This window comes from Symphalangus syndactylus, chromosome 10 (assembly GCF_028878055.3).
Source record: "Symphalangus syndactylus isolate Jambi chromosome 10, NHGRI_mSymSyn1-v2.1_pri, whole genome shotgun sequence".
NCBI lineage: Eukaryota > Metazoa > Chordata > Mammalia > Primates > Hylobatidae > Symphalangus > Symphalangus syndactylus.
This window is the reverse complement of record NC_072432.2, coordinates 60378256-60398752: the sequence shown is the minus strand read 5'-3', so window position 1 is coordinate 60398752 and position 20497 is coordinate 60378256. Positions and strand designations below refer to the sequence as shown.

The following is a 20497-nucleotide window of genomic DNA, read 5'->3' as shown; positions in this document are numbered from 1 at the left end:
CGGCCAGGAAAAGGAAATATTAAGAAAACTATATGCGTGTAAATTTAACAACTTAGAAGAAATGGACAAATTCCTTGAAAGACAGAAACTACCAAAGCTCACTCAAAATGAAATGGATAGAAAACATCAGCAAAAATGCCAGGGTAAAAACCTCCAAAAATTTGCTGCTCTGTACAAGCAACAACGACCAAAAAATCCAAACAAACAAACAAACAAACAAAACAAAACAAAAAAGCTGTCAGAATCAACTATTTGAGAACACTGAGAATTAACCAAATGACTGCAGGAGAGAGCTGACATGGCTATAGGGGAAAAAAAGAAAAAGGTGGGAGGATAACCTTGATGACCTGTATCTACAAAAGAAATAGAAGTAGAAGTTAAAAATGTTTCCATAAAGAAAATTCCAAGCTCATACGGTTTTATTGGAAAATGCTACCAATCATTTAAAAAAGCAGTAATAGAAACGTTTTGAGTTCTAAAGCATTCTGAAAACTCTTCCTGAAAATAAAAGTAATAGCAACAACCTCCAGAGAGAGTATTTGCCCACATTCAACTTGCATTAATGACAAAAACCATTCAGCAAATGTGGGGAAGAAGGAAAAATTATTTAACCTGAAAGGATATCTACCAGAAATCTACAGTTAATATTAATGGTGAAAGATAATGCTTTCCCCCTAAAATCAAGAACAAGGTAAGGATGTGCACCACTGTCACTTCTATTCAATATAGTACTAGAGGTCCTAGCCAATGTGATAAAGCAAGAAAAAGGAAATTAAAAATATGTATCAGAAAGGAAGAAATGAAACTGTTCACAGATCAAGAGTTGGTAAAAAGCTCCAAGAAAAAGTAAATTTACAAATATCACAAGAGACAAGGCCAATACAATTAAATATCAATTGTATTTAATTCTATACAATGAATAACTGAAAATTTAAAAAGCAGTACCATTTGCAATAGCATAAAAAATCAAGTAAGTAGATATAAATCTAGCAAAATATTTATAAGATCTATACCCTGAAAACTACAAAACTTTATACGAAAATAAAGCAAAGAAGATCTGTGTAAATGAAGAGCTATACTGGAGTGAAAGACTCAATATTAAGTCTCAAGATTAAGGTATTGATTATCCACAAACTGATCTGTATATTCAACATAATCCCATGACAAATTCCAGCAGGATATTTTGCACAAATCGTAAGTTCATTCTAAAATGTATATGAAAATGCAAAGCATCTAGAAATGTCAATGCAACTTGGAAAACTGTGAACAAAGTTTGGAAACTCATAATCCCTGTATCATAGCTGATCATAAAACTAAAACAATCAAACATTTTGGTATTAGCATAGAACAATGGGACAGAATAGTGTGTTTAGCAGCAGATCCACACATATTGGGGCAACTGAATTTTGACAAAGTTGCAAGGAAAATTCCATGTAGAAAGTATAATCTTTTCAACAAATAGTGCTAGAATAACTAGATATGCACATGCAAAATAATAAACCTTGTGCCATATATAAAAATTAAACCATCAACCTAAAGGTAAAATCTAAAACTATAAAATTTCAAAAAAACAAATTTGCCTTCATTTCTATTGTTAAGTAATATTCCATTATATGGATGTGCCACAGGTGTTATACACACAACATGAATGAACCTCAAACACATTATGCTAAACCAAAGAATCCAGACTCAAAAGGTGACATACTGTATGTTCCAATATATGACATTCTGGAAAAGTAGTTGTCAAGGGCTGAGAGAAGGCATTGACTTCAGTAGGCATAAATGAATTTTGGAGAGTGATGGAACTGTTCTATTTCTTGACTGTGGTGCTGGTTATGCAACTACATGTCTGTCAACATTCACTGAACTATACACCAAAGAGGTAAGAATTTCACTATATATAAATAGCAGGTCAATTTTTAAAGTTACTTTAAAAGTAATCTTTTAAAAAATATATTCAAGGCACCATTTCAAGAATAAACACAAGGAGTCTAGAAACAGAATAGAGCAATTTCAAACAAAGAGAAAGGAAATAGAATGAAAAATATGGAAAAAAACCTACTTTTAGAAAGGTGAGGAAGCAGAAAAAAATTACACACAGTGGAATCAAAAGGTAGGACAGCAATAACAAAAATATCAATAATTATATGTAAGGCAACTGGTCTGAACCCACATTAAAAACAAAGAGTAGAATGGATTAAAAACAAAGTCCAGCTATATACTATTTATAAGAGCTATACCTAAACATAAGCACACAAAAGGCTGAAAGTAAATGGATGAGAGAAGATAAACTAGACAAACATTAACCAAAAGAAAATTGGCATAGCTATATTAGAAATACAGACTATAAGACAAAATCCTAATAAGAAGCTCAGTATCTAGTATTGGGTTCAATTCACCGAAAGACACTATCATCAGAAGACTGTAACAATATTAAGTGGGTACTGCCTAATAAAATAAACCCAAGATATATAGAGCAAAAACTGACTGAACTACATAAGAAAATAAACAATTCCATTTTAATGGAAATTTTAACAAAAATACTGAAAAAGTCAACAGTCAAAAATTTCTAAAGACATAGGAAATCTGAGAAATACAACTTACAAATTGAACTAATGGACAAATATATAAATCCTGTGCCCAACAATTAGAGAAAAAAAATTCTTTTCAGATACAGGTTAAAAATTTACAAAAACCAATCATATACTATGCCATAGGGCAAGAATCAACAAATGTCACAGAACTGGTTCATTAGTCTATAATGCAATTAGGTTTAAAGCTAACAATAAAAATAAATTTAAAATCACATGCATGGAAATTTTAAATAATATTTTAAATAACCAACAAGTCAAGGGAGATATGATAACCCATATTAAAAATACTTAGACTGAAACAGTAATGAAATACTTCCTATCAAAATAGTGTATGCAACAAAAAAGTAGCCAAACAGGCAAAGCTGTAGCCTTAAATGCTTATATTTGAAAGTATGTAAATCTATAATCCAGTATAGGTACACATTTATCTCAACTTCCAGAACCAAACAATGCATAGTTGCCACCAACATATGCTGATGCCTTTAGCATAGTTGAGTTCTGCTGTCTTGTTAGACCCAGAAGAAGCTCCGCGGTAATATGGAATTAAAGGCATAATAATCTCCACATTTTAAGTATCACAGTCTAATACCAGCTAAACAATAGCTGGAAATGGACTATGAATATATAGATAATTATATAGTAACTATATATGAATCACTTTACTAATATATTGCATTTATTGGATGTCATATTTCAGAAAAAGATAATAAAATTAGATAAAACATGTAAATCTAATATGAATAAATCATATGTCCCATTTAAAAAGAGAAAAGAGAAAACATCACAGAGATGATCCAACAAAATTGACTCATTAACAGTTAGAAATTTCTTGGCTCTCTGCCTATGCAGTAGTCATGTTATTTTATTCCTTTACTTTCCTAATAAACTTGCTTTCACTTTACTTTACTTGCTTTGCCCCAAACTCTTTCTTGCAGGAGATCCAAGAACTGGAATTGGGACCCCTTTCCAGTAACATCTTTCTGGCAAACCATGGAAGCAGTAATAGTGAAGAGACCCCTGACCCAAAAGAAAATCATCTGCGCACAACAGCAATCGGCCAACTTTAGGTATCACCTTTTGTCTGAACTCGGAGTTATGAATGGCTCTCAACATACTGACGCTTTCTGACTGAGCTCCTCTCTACCCCAAATACAAGAAACCCTAAAAGTTAGAAAGGAGTATCATCGCCCCTGTTCAGCATGAAGAAGTTACAGAAGATGCACTCTCGTCCCTCTGCAACCCTTAGGATTAAAGGTTCTCTTATAAAAGGGAGCAGAGAAATGTCAGAGGTCTCTGAACCACAGCAACTCCATCTTCAGTAGGGGCTGGGTAAAATAAGACTGAGACCTACTGGGCTGCATTTCCAGATGGTTAGACATTCTAAGTCACAGGATGAGATAGGAGGTCAGGACAAGATACAGCTCATAAAGACCTCGCTGGTAAAACAGGTTGCATAAAGAAGCTGGCTAAAACCCACCAAAATCAGGATGGCAATAAGAGTGACCTCCAATCGTCCTCACTGCTACACTCCCACCAGATCCATGACAGTTTACAAAGGCCATGGCAATGTCAGAAAGTTACCCTATATGGTCTAAAAAGGGGAGGCATGAAAAACCCACCCCTTGTTTAGCATGTAATCAAGAAATAACCATAAAAATGGGCAACCAGCAGCCCTAAAGGCTGCTCTGCCTATGGAGTAGCCATTCTTTTATTCTTTTACTTTCCTAATAAACTTGCTTTCACTTAAAAAAAAAGAATTTCTCAAAAGTTCTCATAACTAAAATATATTGAAATAGTAGTTAATATCTTCATCAATGAAAACAGAAAACACCAGGCAATGACAGTTTTACAGGACTGTTTTACCAAGATTTCAAGGAATACGTTAATTCAATTTTACATAAACTCTTTCAGAGAACTGAATAATACAGAATTTTCCCCACTGCTTCTACGGTCATTATAAGCCTTAGATACACATGCATGAAAGACACAGGTCTACTTTATTCACGAACATACACAGAAAAATCCTTTAAAAAATTGTTAGGAGAATCAGTCTACTATGGGCCTTGTGCCTCCCTCTGCATTCTTGGTTAGTGTGACTGATTCCAAGGGTTATCTGTCTCTTCATACTGAGTAGTTTCTATAATTACTTATATAGGCAACTAAATAGGTCAAGGCAACCCATCATTACTATCATGTAACTGTTATCCTGGGGAAGCGAGACTAGTAGCTTTGTGCTATTTTGCTACAATATTTGCTGCTTACTTAAAAAGTGCTGGACCCCAGACCTGGATTACTCAATTGCATGCAATACAAACTGACTGTGTACACAGTATGCATCTGGGCCCATTTTGTAGCTTGAGTAATAATGTTCCTTTTCTCTGACCCAGGAATCTCATGTCTTCTGCCACCATCCATGAACCAGTAACTGCCTAACTTATGAGCTTTTAAGTAGGGTAAAATCTCAAAGCCTTTACAGTTCTAGACAGATATTTATCAAATTAAATCCAGTATTATATAAAAGTATGTAACAACACGACTAAGTTGAGTTTATCTCAGCAATGCAAATTTGCTTAAAATTGGAAAAAAAAGTGTATGTACATGTATATATATATTTTACCATATATTTAACCTTATTAACTTTTGATGAGAAAAATAATATAATCATCTCTACAGGAGGAAAGTACTTGATAAAATATCTGAAAATGAACTAGCAAAGTAGGAATGGAAGGAAAATTCTAAAATGTAAAAAACTTTTTTAATAAAAACATACAGCAAGTATCATTCTTAATAAAAACTATTAGAAGCATTCCCTTTAAAAGTGGAAACAACAGATATGCCCAGTATTAATGCTTCTGCTCAACATCATATGAATTATCCTAAAGTCAGTGCATTAAAATAAGAAAAAAAATTAAATATGTAAGAATTGGAAAAGAAAAAAAAGCTGTAATTTTCAGCAGATGAAATGATTACTGCATGTAAAACTCCAAAAAATTTGCAGACAAGTTTTTAGAAGAATGAGAGTTTAGCCAAGAAGGCTTACTATAAGATTAATTTTAAAACAAACAAAAAACAAAACCAATTGTATTTCTATACCCAATAGCAAATAGGAAATAAGAAGAGAGAAAAAAAAAAAAAGAAAAATAAAACAGCTGGCCAGTCACGGTGGCTCATACCTGTAATCCCAGCACTTTGAGAGGCAAAGGAGGGTGGATCACTTGATGTCAGGAATTTGAGACCAGCCTGGCTAAATGGTGAAACCCTGTCTCTACTAAAAACACAAAAATTACCTGGGTGTAGTGGCAGGAGCCTGTAATCCCAGCTACTCAGGAAGCTGAGGCAGGAGAATCGTTTGAACCCGGGAGGCAGTGGTTGCAGTGAGCCAAGATCGCGCCACTGCAACTCCAGCCAGGGCAACAGAGTGAAACTCCGTCTCAAAAAAAAAAAAAAAAAAAACAAAAAAACAAAAAAAAGGGAAAAAAGACAGTTGTGGTTTACAATAAAAACAAAAAAAAAAAGTATAAAGTACCTAGAAATAAGTCTAACAGATGTACTTGATTGGTGTAGAAAGCTATAAAATTTTATTAGAAGACATTAAATAAATGGACAAAGAGCCCAAATTCATGAATAGGATGATTCAATACAATTAAGATGTCAATTCTTCCTAAATTGATCCGGACGGTCAATGCAATTCGAGCTCAGAGTTTTTCATGAAACTTAACAAGCTGTTTCTTATGTATGAGGAAGAACCACGGTGCCCAAATTGTCAAGACACTGCTAAAGAAAAATGTGAGGGGACTTTCAAAACCAGGTATCAAGTTTTAATATAAAGCCATAATTAAGACAATATGCTAATTGGTACAAGGTTAGACAAATTTACTACTGGAAAGGAAAAGAAATTCCCAAAATAGACCTAGACATAGTTAATACATAAGAGAAGTGACTTTACTGATCACTGAGAAAAGGAAAAACTATTCACTAATGATGTTGAGACAACTGGTCACTCATAGGGAAAAAACAAAATTAAATTCCTCCCCAAATTAGACCCCTCATACTATATTTAAAAATCAATTACAAGGGCCAGGTGCAGTGGCTCACACCTGTAATCCCAACACTTTGGGAGGCTGAGGCAGGTAGATCACCTAAGGTCAGGAGTTCGAGACCAGCCTGACCAAGATGGTGAAACACCGTCTCTACTAAAAATACAAAAACTAGCTGGGCGTGGTGGCGGGAGCCTGTAATCCCAGCTACTCAGGAAGCTGAGGCAGGAGAATTGCTTGAACCCAGGAGGCAGAGGTTGCAGTGAGCTGAGACTGCACCATTGTACTCCAGCATGGGCGACAGAGCGAGGCTTTGTCCCCCCCCAAAAAAAAAAAATCAATTACAAATGAATTAAAGAATTAACTTCGAAGAGCAAAACCTCAAAACTTTTAAAAGACGATACAAGAGAATATATTTCTGATCTGGGAAGGGCAAGGTTTCTGTTATTAACAAGACACAAATGTACTAACTACAAGAGAAAAGATTTTAAAACTCAACTACATTAAAAATATCAAATCTGGCCGGGCGTGGTGGCTCACACCTGTAATCCCAGCACTTTGGGAGGCTGAGGTGGGAGGATCACCTGAGGTCAGGAGTTCAAGGCTAGCCTGGCCAGCATGGTGAAACCCCGTCTCTACTAAAAATACAAAAATTAGCCAGGCATAGTGATGCATGCCTGTAAATCCCAGCTACTTGGGAAGCTGAGGCAGGAGAATCACTTGAACCCAGGGGGTAGAGGTTGCAGTGACCGAGATCGCGCCACTGAACTCCAGCCTGGGTAACAGAGTGAGACTGTCTAAAATATATATATATAATCTACTCATTAAAAAGATGCCAGAAAGAAAACAAAAGGAAAAGCCATAGAGTGGGAGAAGACACTTATAACGCAAAATAGAAAAAAGAACTCCTCCAATTCAATAAGAAGCCATCGAATAGAAAATAGGTTAAAAACATCAACAGTAATTTCAAAGAAATATAATGGCCAACAGACACATGAAAAGATGCAAAATCTTATCAGCAATTAGGAAAATGTAAATTAAGAGTACAGTTAGAAACTCATACTCAATAACTGGCAAAACTTAAAAATCTGACAATATCAAGTGTTGGAGAAAAGACTGAAAATGAAAACTGTATTATTTTGAGTAGAATCTTTTAGTACAACTACTTTGTAAAACATTATGGTATTGCCTAAAATACCTAAGGATGTACAGACCTCTACATCCCAATTCCACTCCTATGAAGTATATCAGGAGACATGTATGAGAATGTTCATGGCTGTACTGCTTATAGTAGCCAAAAACAAAAATGGAAGCAACCTAAATATCTACAGCAGAATGAATGAATTATAGCATATTCACATATCAGAATACAATACAGCAGTAAAACAAAGAACTGTCATTAGATGTATCCATCAACATGGCTGAATCATAAAAACATAAGGCTGAATAAAAACCAAGTCATAAAAATTATATTCAGTAGGATTCCATTCATAAAAAGGTTAGAACACCTTTAACAGATGCATACATAACCCCAATATCTAAATTCAGGGTAGTAGTAACATCTGGGAGAAAGACGTAATCGTGAAAGAAAACGCAGGAAACATAAAAGGTATAGGGGATCTATAATGACAAGGTGTGATTGTGCCTATTTCCCCATAATATCACCAACAGGGCTATTTTGTCAAATTTTTCGAATTCTCCCAATCTGATAGATGAAAAATGTAATTGAATATAATTTCAATTTGTACTATTATTATGCATAAGGCTGATCAAGTCCAATTTTAGACCTTTTTGTACATCATCTGGTATGAACTATTAATATGTTCTCTACTAGACTGTTTTTTCTTATTGATTTTTAGAAGCTCACATACAACACAAAAATAAGTATTTTGCCTCCTATATAAATGACAATTATATTTCCCAGTGCATTTTTTTAAAACAGGTATTTAAAATATTGGCTAATAGGAGAACAACTATTCATTTAATTATTTTCTTTAAAATCTATGTTAATTACTCTTTTATATTATATTTCAAGAATAAAACAAATTTACAAAGTAAAAGAAAGTCTTTCACTGACATGGTCCATAAACGGACCAAGTAATCCTTGGAAGAAAGCTAGAAATTTTCAAAATTAGTGAGGTCCTACATATTTTTATGACCTGGGACATCAATTTTTATTGCTCAAGGACAATTTGTTGGCCCGTACGTCAGATAAAGTATTGCCTTACACCTTAGGACATGAATTCTAAATTCTTTTAAAATAACTGTATGAGAATTGCTTCTACTTATGCCTTTTCTTCATAAAATTAATACATTTTTATTTTTCTAAGTGACTTCACAGAACACTTCCAACTTACTAGAATGGCCGTGTCTGTGTCTATAGTTTTAAAATTGGCCTTCTTATCCTAATTCCTCAAATAACCTACTCTCCACGCTCTTCTCAAATCTCAAAATAAAATTTCTAAAAATTAGCTTGTTGAGCCAGCATGACCCAAATCATTACTAAGATTTCAGTATCTGAGTTTCAAAGGAAGAAAAGGATATAGAGAAAAAAAATCTTCCAGTTTCAAGACAAAATGTCTCAGAAGCAGTTCATTCTCATTTCTTTTAACTATATCACAGTGCTATTTCAAATGTTCCATTCCATTTTTTTTGACATAAAGTACCATATGGCTAATAAAACTGACTTTGAAATTATTTCAAATTTTACCTTCCTAAGAATATAAAACTACCATTCATTAGCAACACTGTATCCCTTCAATTGCTTCAAAAGTCACTCTTGCTATTACCATCCTTAAACTTTTTTAAAAGGAAGAGATCTGGTTTTCTGGATCACCTTGGAAAGTGGCACTGACAAAAAACTAAATAGACTCTCAAAGAAGTTAGAAAAGGGCTACATATAGGTACTTACCATATAGCAAATTGAAATTTAATAAAAAAGAATTTATTCATAGGCATAAACAAAGCTAAGCTACAGTTGGTGAAGCAGAGCTGGTGTCTGACTTGATAGATTTTAAAGAATGTAAATCAGTAGACAAAATGTCACTAGAATCGAAGGCCAGCCAAAGACAATCGTTTGGAAAACTACCATTTTAACTAGAAAAACTGAATGAAGGACTAAGGAGATAATATTCAAAATTACTCATTCAGTTGATACTTAGTACAAATTTTCTGGAAACATGCTTGTACTTGAGATGATATGAAACAGAGTTATGAAAGAGTAAGAAATACTAACAGTTGCTTTTTCAGGAATGTTTCTAATACAAAGGGTAAGTCCACTGGATTCAATAGTAAATTATTCGCCCGGCACAGTGGCTCACGCCTGTAATCCCAGCACTTTGAGAGGCTGAGGTGGGCGGATCACCTGAGGTCGGGAGTTCGAGATCAGCCTGACCAACATGGAGAAGCCCCGTCTCTACTAAAAATACAAAAAATTAGCCAGGCGTGGTGGTGCATGCCCAGCTACCTGGGAGGCTGAGGCAGGAGAATCACTTGAACCTGGGAGGCAGAGGTTGCCGGGAGGCCGTGGTTGCGGTGAACTGAGATCATGCCATTGCACTCCAGCCTGGGCAACAAAAGTGAAACTCCATCTCAAAAAAAAAAAGTAAATTATTCATTTGTCATTGATATGCTTTCTATCAATATCAGGAAGAAGAAAATAGCTGCTAGTGAGGAATAGACTTGCACCTACTCCAACTCTAGCTGAATGGCTATTTCAGCTATATAAGAGTAAGACTGAGCATAAAGAAAATGAGGTGAAATGTCTCAACAGTACAATTTCAAACGCCTTGGGTTAATCCTCAATCCTTAGGAAAATATTTTAGATATAAATACTTTCCCTCTCTACTTCATATGTGATTTAAAAAATCAATAAAATCCTACAGAGAAACTACAAACACAAGATTCAAACCATTCATATAATTGTCTAATTTATGAAACTGAATAAGGAAACTTAATTATCATGTGTTATTTCAACCAATAAAATCAGCATTCTTTCTATTCTTATTCAAATTTCATTCTTAATGATCCATTATATGACATAAGCAAATGCAGGCAGAACATTATCATGGAAACTAAAATAGTCTTTGAAGAAGGAAAATAAAATCTATGAAAGTGTATACTTTACAAGGCTTTGACTGATGTTTATTCCTCATGAACACAGAAGAAAATGTTTAACTAATACAGAACATTTGTATTTGGTCCTATTAATTCATAAACTCTTATATGCTATGCCATAAGAGAAAATTATAAAAATTTCGGGGTTTCTATGAATTGAGTATGCCTTTCATCCCAAATTGACTGAGAAAGATGGTTAGAGAAGCATGCATTTTGAACTAACACGTTACCTAGAATAATTTACTTAATAGGTACAGCTAATTTTACTATTATAATGTTTTCTCTCCTGTAATCACATCAATGCTATTTTATCTATTTTAGCTAAACATGAGGCATTCTGGCTGAGGTTTAGACTATTATTAGGTAAAGTAATCCCTTTTTTTTTTTTTTTTTTTGAGACGGAGTTTCACTCTTGTTGCCCAGGCTGGAACGCAATGGCGCGATCTCGGCTCCCCGCAACTTCCGCCTCCTGGGTTCAAGCGATTTTCCAGACTCCCAAGTAGCTGGGATCACAGGCATGCACCACCACACTCAGGTAATTTTGTATTTTTAGGAGAGACAGGGTTTCTCCATGTTGGTCAGGCTGGTCTCAAACCAGCCGTATTCCCTTTTTTTTTTAAGTGTTAATTTAAATTATCTGTTCTAAGAAATTTCAGTTTTATAGAAAATTAAAGGTAAGATACAAAAACAACCAAAAAATCTTCCCCTTACAAGTTTGTTAAAATGATGGCACATATTGAAATCTTCAAGTTCAATCTGATACATAAAGAACTACTTTTCTTAGGCCAGGCGCGGTGGCTCATGCCTGTAATGCCAGCACTTTGGGAGGCCAAGGACGGCAGATCACGAGGTCAGGAGATCCAGACCATCCTGGCTAACACGGTGAAACCCCGTCTCTACTAAAAATACAAAAAAATTAGCCGGGTGTGGTGGCGGGCACCTGTAGCCCTAGCTACTTGGGAGGCTGAGGCAGGAGAATGGCATGAACCCAGGTGGCGGAGCTTGCAGTGAGCCGAGATTGCGCCACTGCACTCCAGCCTGGGTGACAGAGCAAGACTCCATCTCAAACAAACAAACAAAAAAAAACAAAAAAACTACTTTTCTTTCAAGAGAAAGTACACATAGTCACATTCTAAAAATCATACTAAAACTTTACCTTTTTAAAGGCCAAAAGGCTCTTTAAAAGGCTCAGAATACCTCAAAACTGTTTAAAAATCACTTACCTTTCAAACCTAGAGTTTGTAGCTGGAAGAGCCGACCAAGTTCATAAGGCAAAACCCGTAACAGATTGTTATTTAAAAGCAATTCCCTGTTTTTAAAAAAAAAAAAAAAAAAATTAGTTTAATATACTAAGTTTTATTAACATCTGTATTTGCCATTCTTAAGGCTCCTTCTAACATACTATGAGTGATTGTTTATATTCAAGGCACATTTCTATGTGCTCATCCAAAAACACTGCACAATATTAAAGTACTACAAAATGTGCAATTGCCACAACTATTAACAATGTTTCTATTTCTACAATTTACTCATTGGCTAGCTCACATTAAAGTTGGAGGTGTAGGAACTGCATATCATTCTCAGGCTAAATCTACCCCCTTTTTGCTCACCCAAAATGCCTATCAAATGCAAATGTGACAGATATCCTTAGTAGCTAAACAACAGATATCCTTGAACCTCGTCTAATTAATAGAAAAAAGTACAAATTTTTACACAAACTTCAGGAATAAACTGTAATTAGTAGCCAATCACCTGTATCTCTTTTTAAGTAACTGAATACTACTCTAATCATATCAAAATACTTAGAAAACAAACCAAAAAATTAATTAAAAGAATAAGAAACAACAGGTGAAGTATATTAAAGAAGACAAAACAAAATGTGAAAAGATGAAAAAATATACTATGATCGACAATCACTGACATGAAACATAAATATTAAAATAAAGCATAGATAGTACAGACAAGAATAGGATAGCATAAATAAGATCTAACTTTATGATTGTGAAATTTTGAGCAGACTATAGAAAAAAATAGCACTCTCATTAGTGGATGACTAAAAGTAAAAAAAGCAAGTAAAGGATAGTGAAGAACAAGATTTTAAAACAGTATGTTTAATTTTAAACATGTGATAGCAATTTTTAAAAATTATTACTCAACAGATAATCATTGGAAACATTCAGATAAGATCTTAAGATTCCTGCAAAATTTTTTTAGAATTTCTTTAGGGAATTTTTAAAGAATCCCTAAAAATTAGAAATAAATCCATTTCATCAGGTTTTAAGGTTTCCTTAAGGAGTGTATTATGAAATATAAATATACTTTGACTCATATAATTGAGATATGTTCTTATAAGTTGTATTCATCAGCAAATCTTCATTTTTCAAGTACTTCTAATCAGTCTTATCATATTGGATAATGAGACTTACTATTTTAGCCCCACCCCACCTCAAGTTTGTCAAGGAAACTGGTAATACAAGCACACTCTAATTCAGGAACCTCCAAATTTAAAGAAAGGAAAAGAAATGTTCAACGGAGGCCAACTCAAGCACTATGCTTAGATAGTTTATATAATTTGATAGTTACAACACACAGAAATCCTACTGTAATTGAGTAACATCCCCTCATTTTCTTAAATTTAGAATTTTATATCGTGAGTCATGTCTGTTTTACTTTCTCACCTGAGAGACACCATGTTTCCTAGTTCTGCTGGTAAACTTCTGAGTTTATTGGATGACAGATCCAGGTAAACCAGATTATGAAGCTTGGCAATATCAGGTGGAATGCGACTAAGGTAATTGTCATTTAGGTGCAGCGCTGTCAAGTGTGTCAATGACCAAAGTGATGTACTTAGGCTCCGCACTCTACCTAAAAGGCAAAATACTGAAGTGTAAAACCCCAGGCCCAAGATGACACCTAAATTACAAGGACTAAAAGTGGTAAGAGAGGCTGCAAATACACATGGATATTGTATCTCTGACATTTTAATTTTTTATTTAATGCCATTTGATTGCTTCCAAACACACCTGGCCCTCCTTTACATTCATGCCACTTTCACCTGACAACCACTCTTTCTCATGAACCTTCCATGTATTAAATGAGAAGTGGCAAAATGTAGAAACCCTTGGAGTTCAACTGAGTAGTTCTCAACCAGAGGCAATTTTGTTTCCTCAAAGGATTTTGGAATGCCTGGAGACATTTTTGGTTGCCACAACTGAAGGGGTACTACTGCTATCTAGTGAGTGGAGGCCAGGAATGCTACTAAACATCCTACAATGCACACAACAGCCCTCCACTATTATCCAGCTCAAAGTGTCAGTAGTGCCAAGGCTAAGAAACCCTACATTAACTTAGTAAGATTGGCTCATATTCATTCTTTTGACTACCAATCATCCATCCACCCAGTTCCCTTTTAGCTAAATGTATAAGTAATTCTTGCTATTGACATTACAATGTGGGGTTTAACTCTTCCAAATGAATGCCTACTGGGGAAAAAATGGCATTTTATATATAATCTGTATTATACCAATTCATAAAAGAAAAATACTTATATTCTATTTTTAATAAACTTTAAATTTTGTAATAATTTTAGATTTACAGAAAAGTTACCAAGATAACACAGAGAGTTCCTATATACCCCTCCTTCAGCTTTCCTAACATTAGAATCTACATCATCACCATGGTACATTTGTCAAAACTAGGAAACCAACACTGGTGCATTACTACTAATTAAATTCTAGACGTTATTTGGATTTCACCAGTTTTTATGCTTTTTTGTTCCAGATTCAACGCAGGCTACTATTTTGCATTTAGTTACCTCTCTTTAGTGTCCTCTGGTCTGTGACAGTTTCAGCCTTTGTTTTACATGACCATGACAATTTTGAGTATTAATCAAGTTAGGTATTTTGCACAAGGTCCTTTAGCTTGAGTTTGTCTGATGTTTTTCTCATTATTAGACTGGAATTATGAGTTTTTGGGAATCACATTCTATTTTACCAAATCCTAAACAGGTACTAAGGTCCTGTAACACAGTTACTATATATTTATTAGAATAAATAGATAGCTTCCAGGTTTCCTTCTTTGCCGACACTGAGATAGGAGGATGGCAAAGATTTCAATTTGCAAAAATAATTACTCTGAAATAGCCTAAACAAAATATATTATATCAAAGAACCTGGTTTTACTTAGAAACTAAATCAATATCCTCAATTCCAGATGCCTGCTCAATGTAATTAATCTCAAAGAATGGAAACAAAGATATTCAGTCACACATAAAACAGATAAATTAAACACTAGTATCTTACCATCTTGTAGCTTTTCAACGAGTCCATCTAATTAAAAATGTACAAAAAATATAGCAATACTCAACTTTATTATCACTATTACATTCCAGATTAAATGCTTCAGATTCCACTCACCCGAGATTTCTAATTCTGCCCAGTGAGATTTTTTCCCATTGGCTACCTCCTCTGCTGACATGATGGTATAAATTCTGCGAGGATCTGGAGGATCATATTTTTCCTTTGGCATCCCTATTAGTCTGTTTAAAAAAAAAAAAAAAAAAAAGGAGATCAACAATTATTATAGTCTTACTTTAAAAAAGAGAAAATAGGATGGTAAACTCCTTTTCTCTCCCATTACCAGTCTAGTAAGTCATTTTATACTACAAATTCTCACTTGCAGAAAAATAAAACACACACATTATCTGCAGTATGCTAGGATCTTGCAGGAACTCATTATCAGATGCCTAAGGGAAAATGCAAATAAGCAACAGCACTGGACTTTGCAATGAACATTATGGTTGCTTCCTAACCCCTTCCCTTCATTTAGCTGCACTGCTTTCCCACACAGCAGTTTCATGAATGGACTCTGACTAGTCTAAGAGAATCAGGTAATTCCATCCTCCTTTCCTCAGTGATATTCAGATATCCCATGCCTAAGACAATCAGCACATGACATTCCCCTTGCAGAGATTTAGTTCAGGAGAATCTAATAATCACAAAACCGCAGAACTCATTCTATGTTTATAGGAGAAGCAGGCTTCTCTCTCCTGCTGGTCATAAACAAAGAAGAATACAGCCCAAATTGCTGTTGGCAGCCATGCAACAACGATAAGGAAAGTCAGCCATGGAAGGCAGAGCCTGGAAAACAGAAAAACAAAGGCAGAGTCCTCACTGAATCACACCTGTAGCACACCCAAATACTGGCCTTTTCTGATACACAAGCCAATATAGTTCTCTTATTAAGCTAGTTTGAATTGTGTTTTCTGTTACTAGTAATCAAAAGTGTCCTAATTAGTACGAGTACATATCTTAGTTTGCCTGGGTCAGTCTTGGTTTATATCTGTTGTTCTGAAGCAATTATTATTATCATCCCTTTTCATGCTCAAAAGAGTCCACTTTGGATGAGTTACATGGCCACCCTAATCAAAACTAGTACAGTCATGTGTCATTTAACAAAGATATGTTCTGAGAAATGCATTGTTAGGCAATCCAAACGTAGTTATGCAGCACATGACTATACTGTGCCATCTTCCTGCTATTAACTTCCAAAATAATCACTGAGCAATCATCAATGATGACCAGCTAGACATAAAACTTATCAAATGTGCTACGTATGAAGTAGGTGACAAATGGCTCTAAAAGTAACCTTATTCAAGGGGTCCAATATAAGAAGTACTGCTTGGTAGTAGACAAAATAAAATCCAGTTCATATCTAACAATAGCAAATGACACAACGTCCTGAGCCTAAATTAAACTCCTGCATGCTTTCAATAAATCGCCACATAGTATTTATATTGGGTTCTTTGCTCATATATTAACATATATACACACACCCGAAAACCAAGTGTCTGAATCTGGAACTGTTTCCAAGTAAAGTTTAGAACTTATATTCCAAATTGAAGAGTTGCTTTCAGGTCATCTGAAATTTGTTACATATAGAGATTAAAGAAAACAGAGATATTCTATCATGTAACAAGAAATCAAAAAGCTAGTTCATAAGAATGCAATGAAAATTTCCCATACTATCATTTTCTCTCACATTTCTAAAGGGAAAATAGTCATTCCTTTCCACTTACTTAAAGGAGTAAAGAGAAAGTTTTCCATATCTGTTCATATGTTAACAGTAATTAGTTTCCAACTTTCCAGGTTAAGCTCTTCAACCCTAATCTTACACAATTTGGGCAATGCTAAACCGTATTTTATTTTCCATAAATGTCTCAGAACTTCATATGGCACAAAGAATATGATCATTTTCCACAGGAGAAAAATTTGATTTCTACCATATTCAGCCTATATATAATACTTCTGAAAATAAAGTTTTTAGGTAACAAGGTTTTCAGAATTTCTTCTGTACACCATAAGGCACATGTGTCTCTTTGGGTACTTTTGGGTAATAACATAAGTGTCTACAAAAAAATACAAGATTAAGCAAAGCCAAATCAAACAGATCTAGACCCAAAGACACACTACATAATTTATTACCTACAACGAGAATGGGTAAAACACCCTAAATTTACAAAAACAGGTTTCACTAATTTTAGATCTTTTTTTTTTTTTTGAGACGGAGTTTTGCTCTGTCACCCAGGCTGGAGTGCAGTGGCGCGATCTCGAGATCTCGACTCACTGCAACCTCTGCCTCGCAGGTTCAAGTGATTCTCCTGCCTCAGCCTCCTGAGTAGCTGAGGTTACAGGCGTGTGTCACAACGCCTGGCTAATTTTTGTATTTTTAGTAGAGATGGGGGTTTCACCATGTTGGTCAAGCTGGTCTCGAACTCCTTACCTTGTGATCCGCCCGCCTTGGCCTACCAAAGTGCTGGGATTACAGGCATGAGCCACGGCACCCTGCCCAATTTTAGATCATTTTTATAAAACACAGGGCAGGCTGGGCGCGGTGGCTCACGCGTGTAATCCTAGCACTTTGGGAGGCCGAGGCGGGCTGATTACAAGGTCAGGAGATCGAGACCATCCTGGCTAACACGGTAAAACCCTGTCTCTACTAAAAAAAAAAAGTACAAAAAATTAGCGGGGCATGGTGGCGGGCGCCTATAGTCCCAGCTACTCGGGAGGCTGAGGTAGGAGAATGGCGTGAACCCAGGAGGCAAAGCCTGCAGTGGGCCGAGATAGCGCCACTACACTCCAGCCTGGGCGACAGAGCGAGACTCCGTATCAAACACACACACACACACACACACACACACACACACACGCATAGGATTAGAAGGCAATTTAATCTGTTTTTTTTTTTTTTTTTTTTTGAGACGGAGTCTTGCTCTTTCGCCCAGGCTGGAGTGCAGTGGCGCAATCTCGGCTCACTGCAAGCTCCGCGTCCCGGGTTCACGCCATTCTCCTGCCTCAGCCTCTCCGAGTAGCTGGGACTACAGGCGCCCGCCACCACGCCCGGCTAATTTTTTGTATTTTTAATCACGGCTCCCACTAGATGGTATAGTTCCTTAGGGGGACTATGTATAGTTCCTTAGGGGGACTATGTTTCTGTGTGGAGGCATATCCTTTTTATATCTCTATACAGTTCCCGCCACATAGGAAGCACTTAACATGTATTTGTGGAATGATCAATGATCACATGCTTTGTAATCCTAAAATCTGCCACCTTCCTCCCTTCCTACTCATCTCACAGCCAATTAACACCCAATGCTTTTCTAAAAATTGATACAAAGAAATGGTAATTCATCCACATGTTCAATTTTCCCAGATATTTTAAAAATCTAGATAGAAAATAATTACCATCTTTTCTGGTGCTCCAATTCTAATCTCTAAAACAGATATTATATAGAACTAGATTTCTATTTTTTAATTCTTCATGTTTCAATCATTGTAAGTCCATTAAAATTACAAAATCTCTTCCTTAAAAAAAAGTTCCATAAAATGTTTACCAATATCTATAATATGTAAAACCCAAAGTAACATCAATACTGCCATATTAGGGGTCAGAGGTCTCTTTTGGATTTGATTAGGATGCCAATAAAAATGACCGAAGGCCGGGCGCAGTGGCTCACGCCTTGTAATCCCAGCACTTTGGGAGGCCGAGGTGGGCAGATCACGAGGTCAGGAGATTGAGACCATCCTGGCTAACACGGTGAAACCCCGTCTCTACCAAAAAAAATACAAAAATTTAGCCGGGCGTGGTGGCGGGCGCCTGTAGTCCCAGCTACTCAGGAGGCTGAGGCAGGAGAATGGCGTGAACCCGGGAGATGGAGCTTGCAGTGAGCTGAGATCACATCACTGCACCCCGGCCTGGGCAACAGAGCGAGACTCCGTCTCAAAAAAAAAAAAAGTGACTGAAGCTAAAAAATTTCTCATTTGAGTTTACTAAGTAATTTAGTATAGTTCTGGTCACTACTGTCCTTCTCCCCAAAATCGGGTTTTCACTGTGCTATTAAAAACAGGCAACTTGGCCAGGCAAGGTGGCTCGCGCCGGTAATCCCAGCACTTTGGGAGGCCAAGGCGGGCGGATCATTTGAGGTCAGGAGTTCCAGACCAGCCTAGCCAAAATGGTGAAACCCTGTTTCTATTAAAAATACAAAAAATTAGCCGGGCATGGTGGCGGGCCCCAGTAGTCCCAGCTACTCCAGAGGCTGAGGCAGGAGAATGGCGTGAACCCGGGAGGCGGAGCTTGCAGTGAGACGAGACGCCCCCACCAGTGAGACGAGACTCTCCCACTGCACTCCAGCCTGGGCAACACAGTGAGACCCTGTCTCAATCAATCAATCAATAACAGAGAACTCAATTTCAGGAAATTAACATTACTAAACCCTTCCATTCAGCTGTATTTTCCCCTCTCAGGTCTCGGCATCAACTTTCCACCCTGTAGGCATACCACAAAAATCTATTTCAAAATAACTTAAAATTATGAAATAAATTATTCAAATGTAATTTAAATCTCTAAATGTGACACTGCTCATATGGTTTCAAATAGTCTCATATACAGCTCAGTTCAAGACTTAAATACTGAGTAATTAACATTTTTCATCCAAGAAAGAGAAATGTTTTATTTGGGAAAACGTAGCACAGTTAATTTCTTATCTTTAATTTCAAACTAATGAAGAGGCAGGTTTTTGAATTAGTTTTTCCAAGAGTTTCTAATTTCTCCAGCAACTTACATAGATTCTCAAAAGATCCTCCCATTACATCAACCAAATTTATACTGGGAATCCTGATTACATAACAAAGCCTGTTAGCAACACCTTTCCAACTTTGCCATCTAACTCCATTTCAACAGTACGAAAAACATTCCACTTAGTTTCTCAAATACTACACAAGCTGCTTTGAGTCTGCCATCCATTCACTATTTCTTAGCGTGTCTCCTACAAAGGCCTCAGAGACTCTGAGTAAAATTTCTGAGAGTAACCATCAGTCCTAGATAAGGAACCCGATTTTCTCCTACTTCTTATATACTCCTTACATTAAAAAGTTTTAATCTCCATCACCAAAGGCTGATTAAAGACTGCCACAGAATGAAGACTTCAATAAATTTGTCTTTGGTTCTATTAAACAAAAACTTCAGATAAGTCTGTAAAATATTGACTTCATAGAAAACGTATTTCAAAGCTGGGCACAGCAGTATACTCCTGTGGTCCCACCTAGTTGGGTGGCTGAGGTGGAGGGATTGCTTGCAGCTAGGAGTTCAAGGCCATTGTGCACTATAATCACACCTCTGAATAGCCACTGCACTCTAGCCTGGGCAACATAGCAAGACCCTGCCTCTAAAAAACATAAAAAAAAACATGCAGCC

At 36.0% G+C, this 20497-nt stretch overlaps 1 protein-coding gene across 5 annotated transcripts in view; it reads right to left on the bottom strand.

The window, feature by feature from the left end:
* CNOT6L (CCR4-NOT transcription complex subunit 6 like) overlaps nt 1–20497 on the bottom strand; it is a 108993-nt gene that overhangs the window by 47848 nt on the left and 40648 nt on the right. For all 5 annotated transcript variants that reach the window (XM_063610359.1, XM_063610358.1, XM_055297237.2 and 2 more), the window contains exons 2-4: nt 15163–15284; nt 13426–13612; nt 11971–12056 (exon numbers count right to left, since the gene is read on the bottom strand). In XM_063610359.1, coding sequence (XP_063466429.1) covers nt 11971–12056; nt 13426–13612; nt 15163–15274 — 385 coding nt within the window. In that variant the 5' untranslated portion in view covers nt 15275–15284. The remainder of the gene's footprint in view (nt 1–11970; nt 12057–13425; nt 13613–15162; nt 15285–20497) is intronic.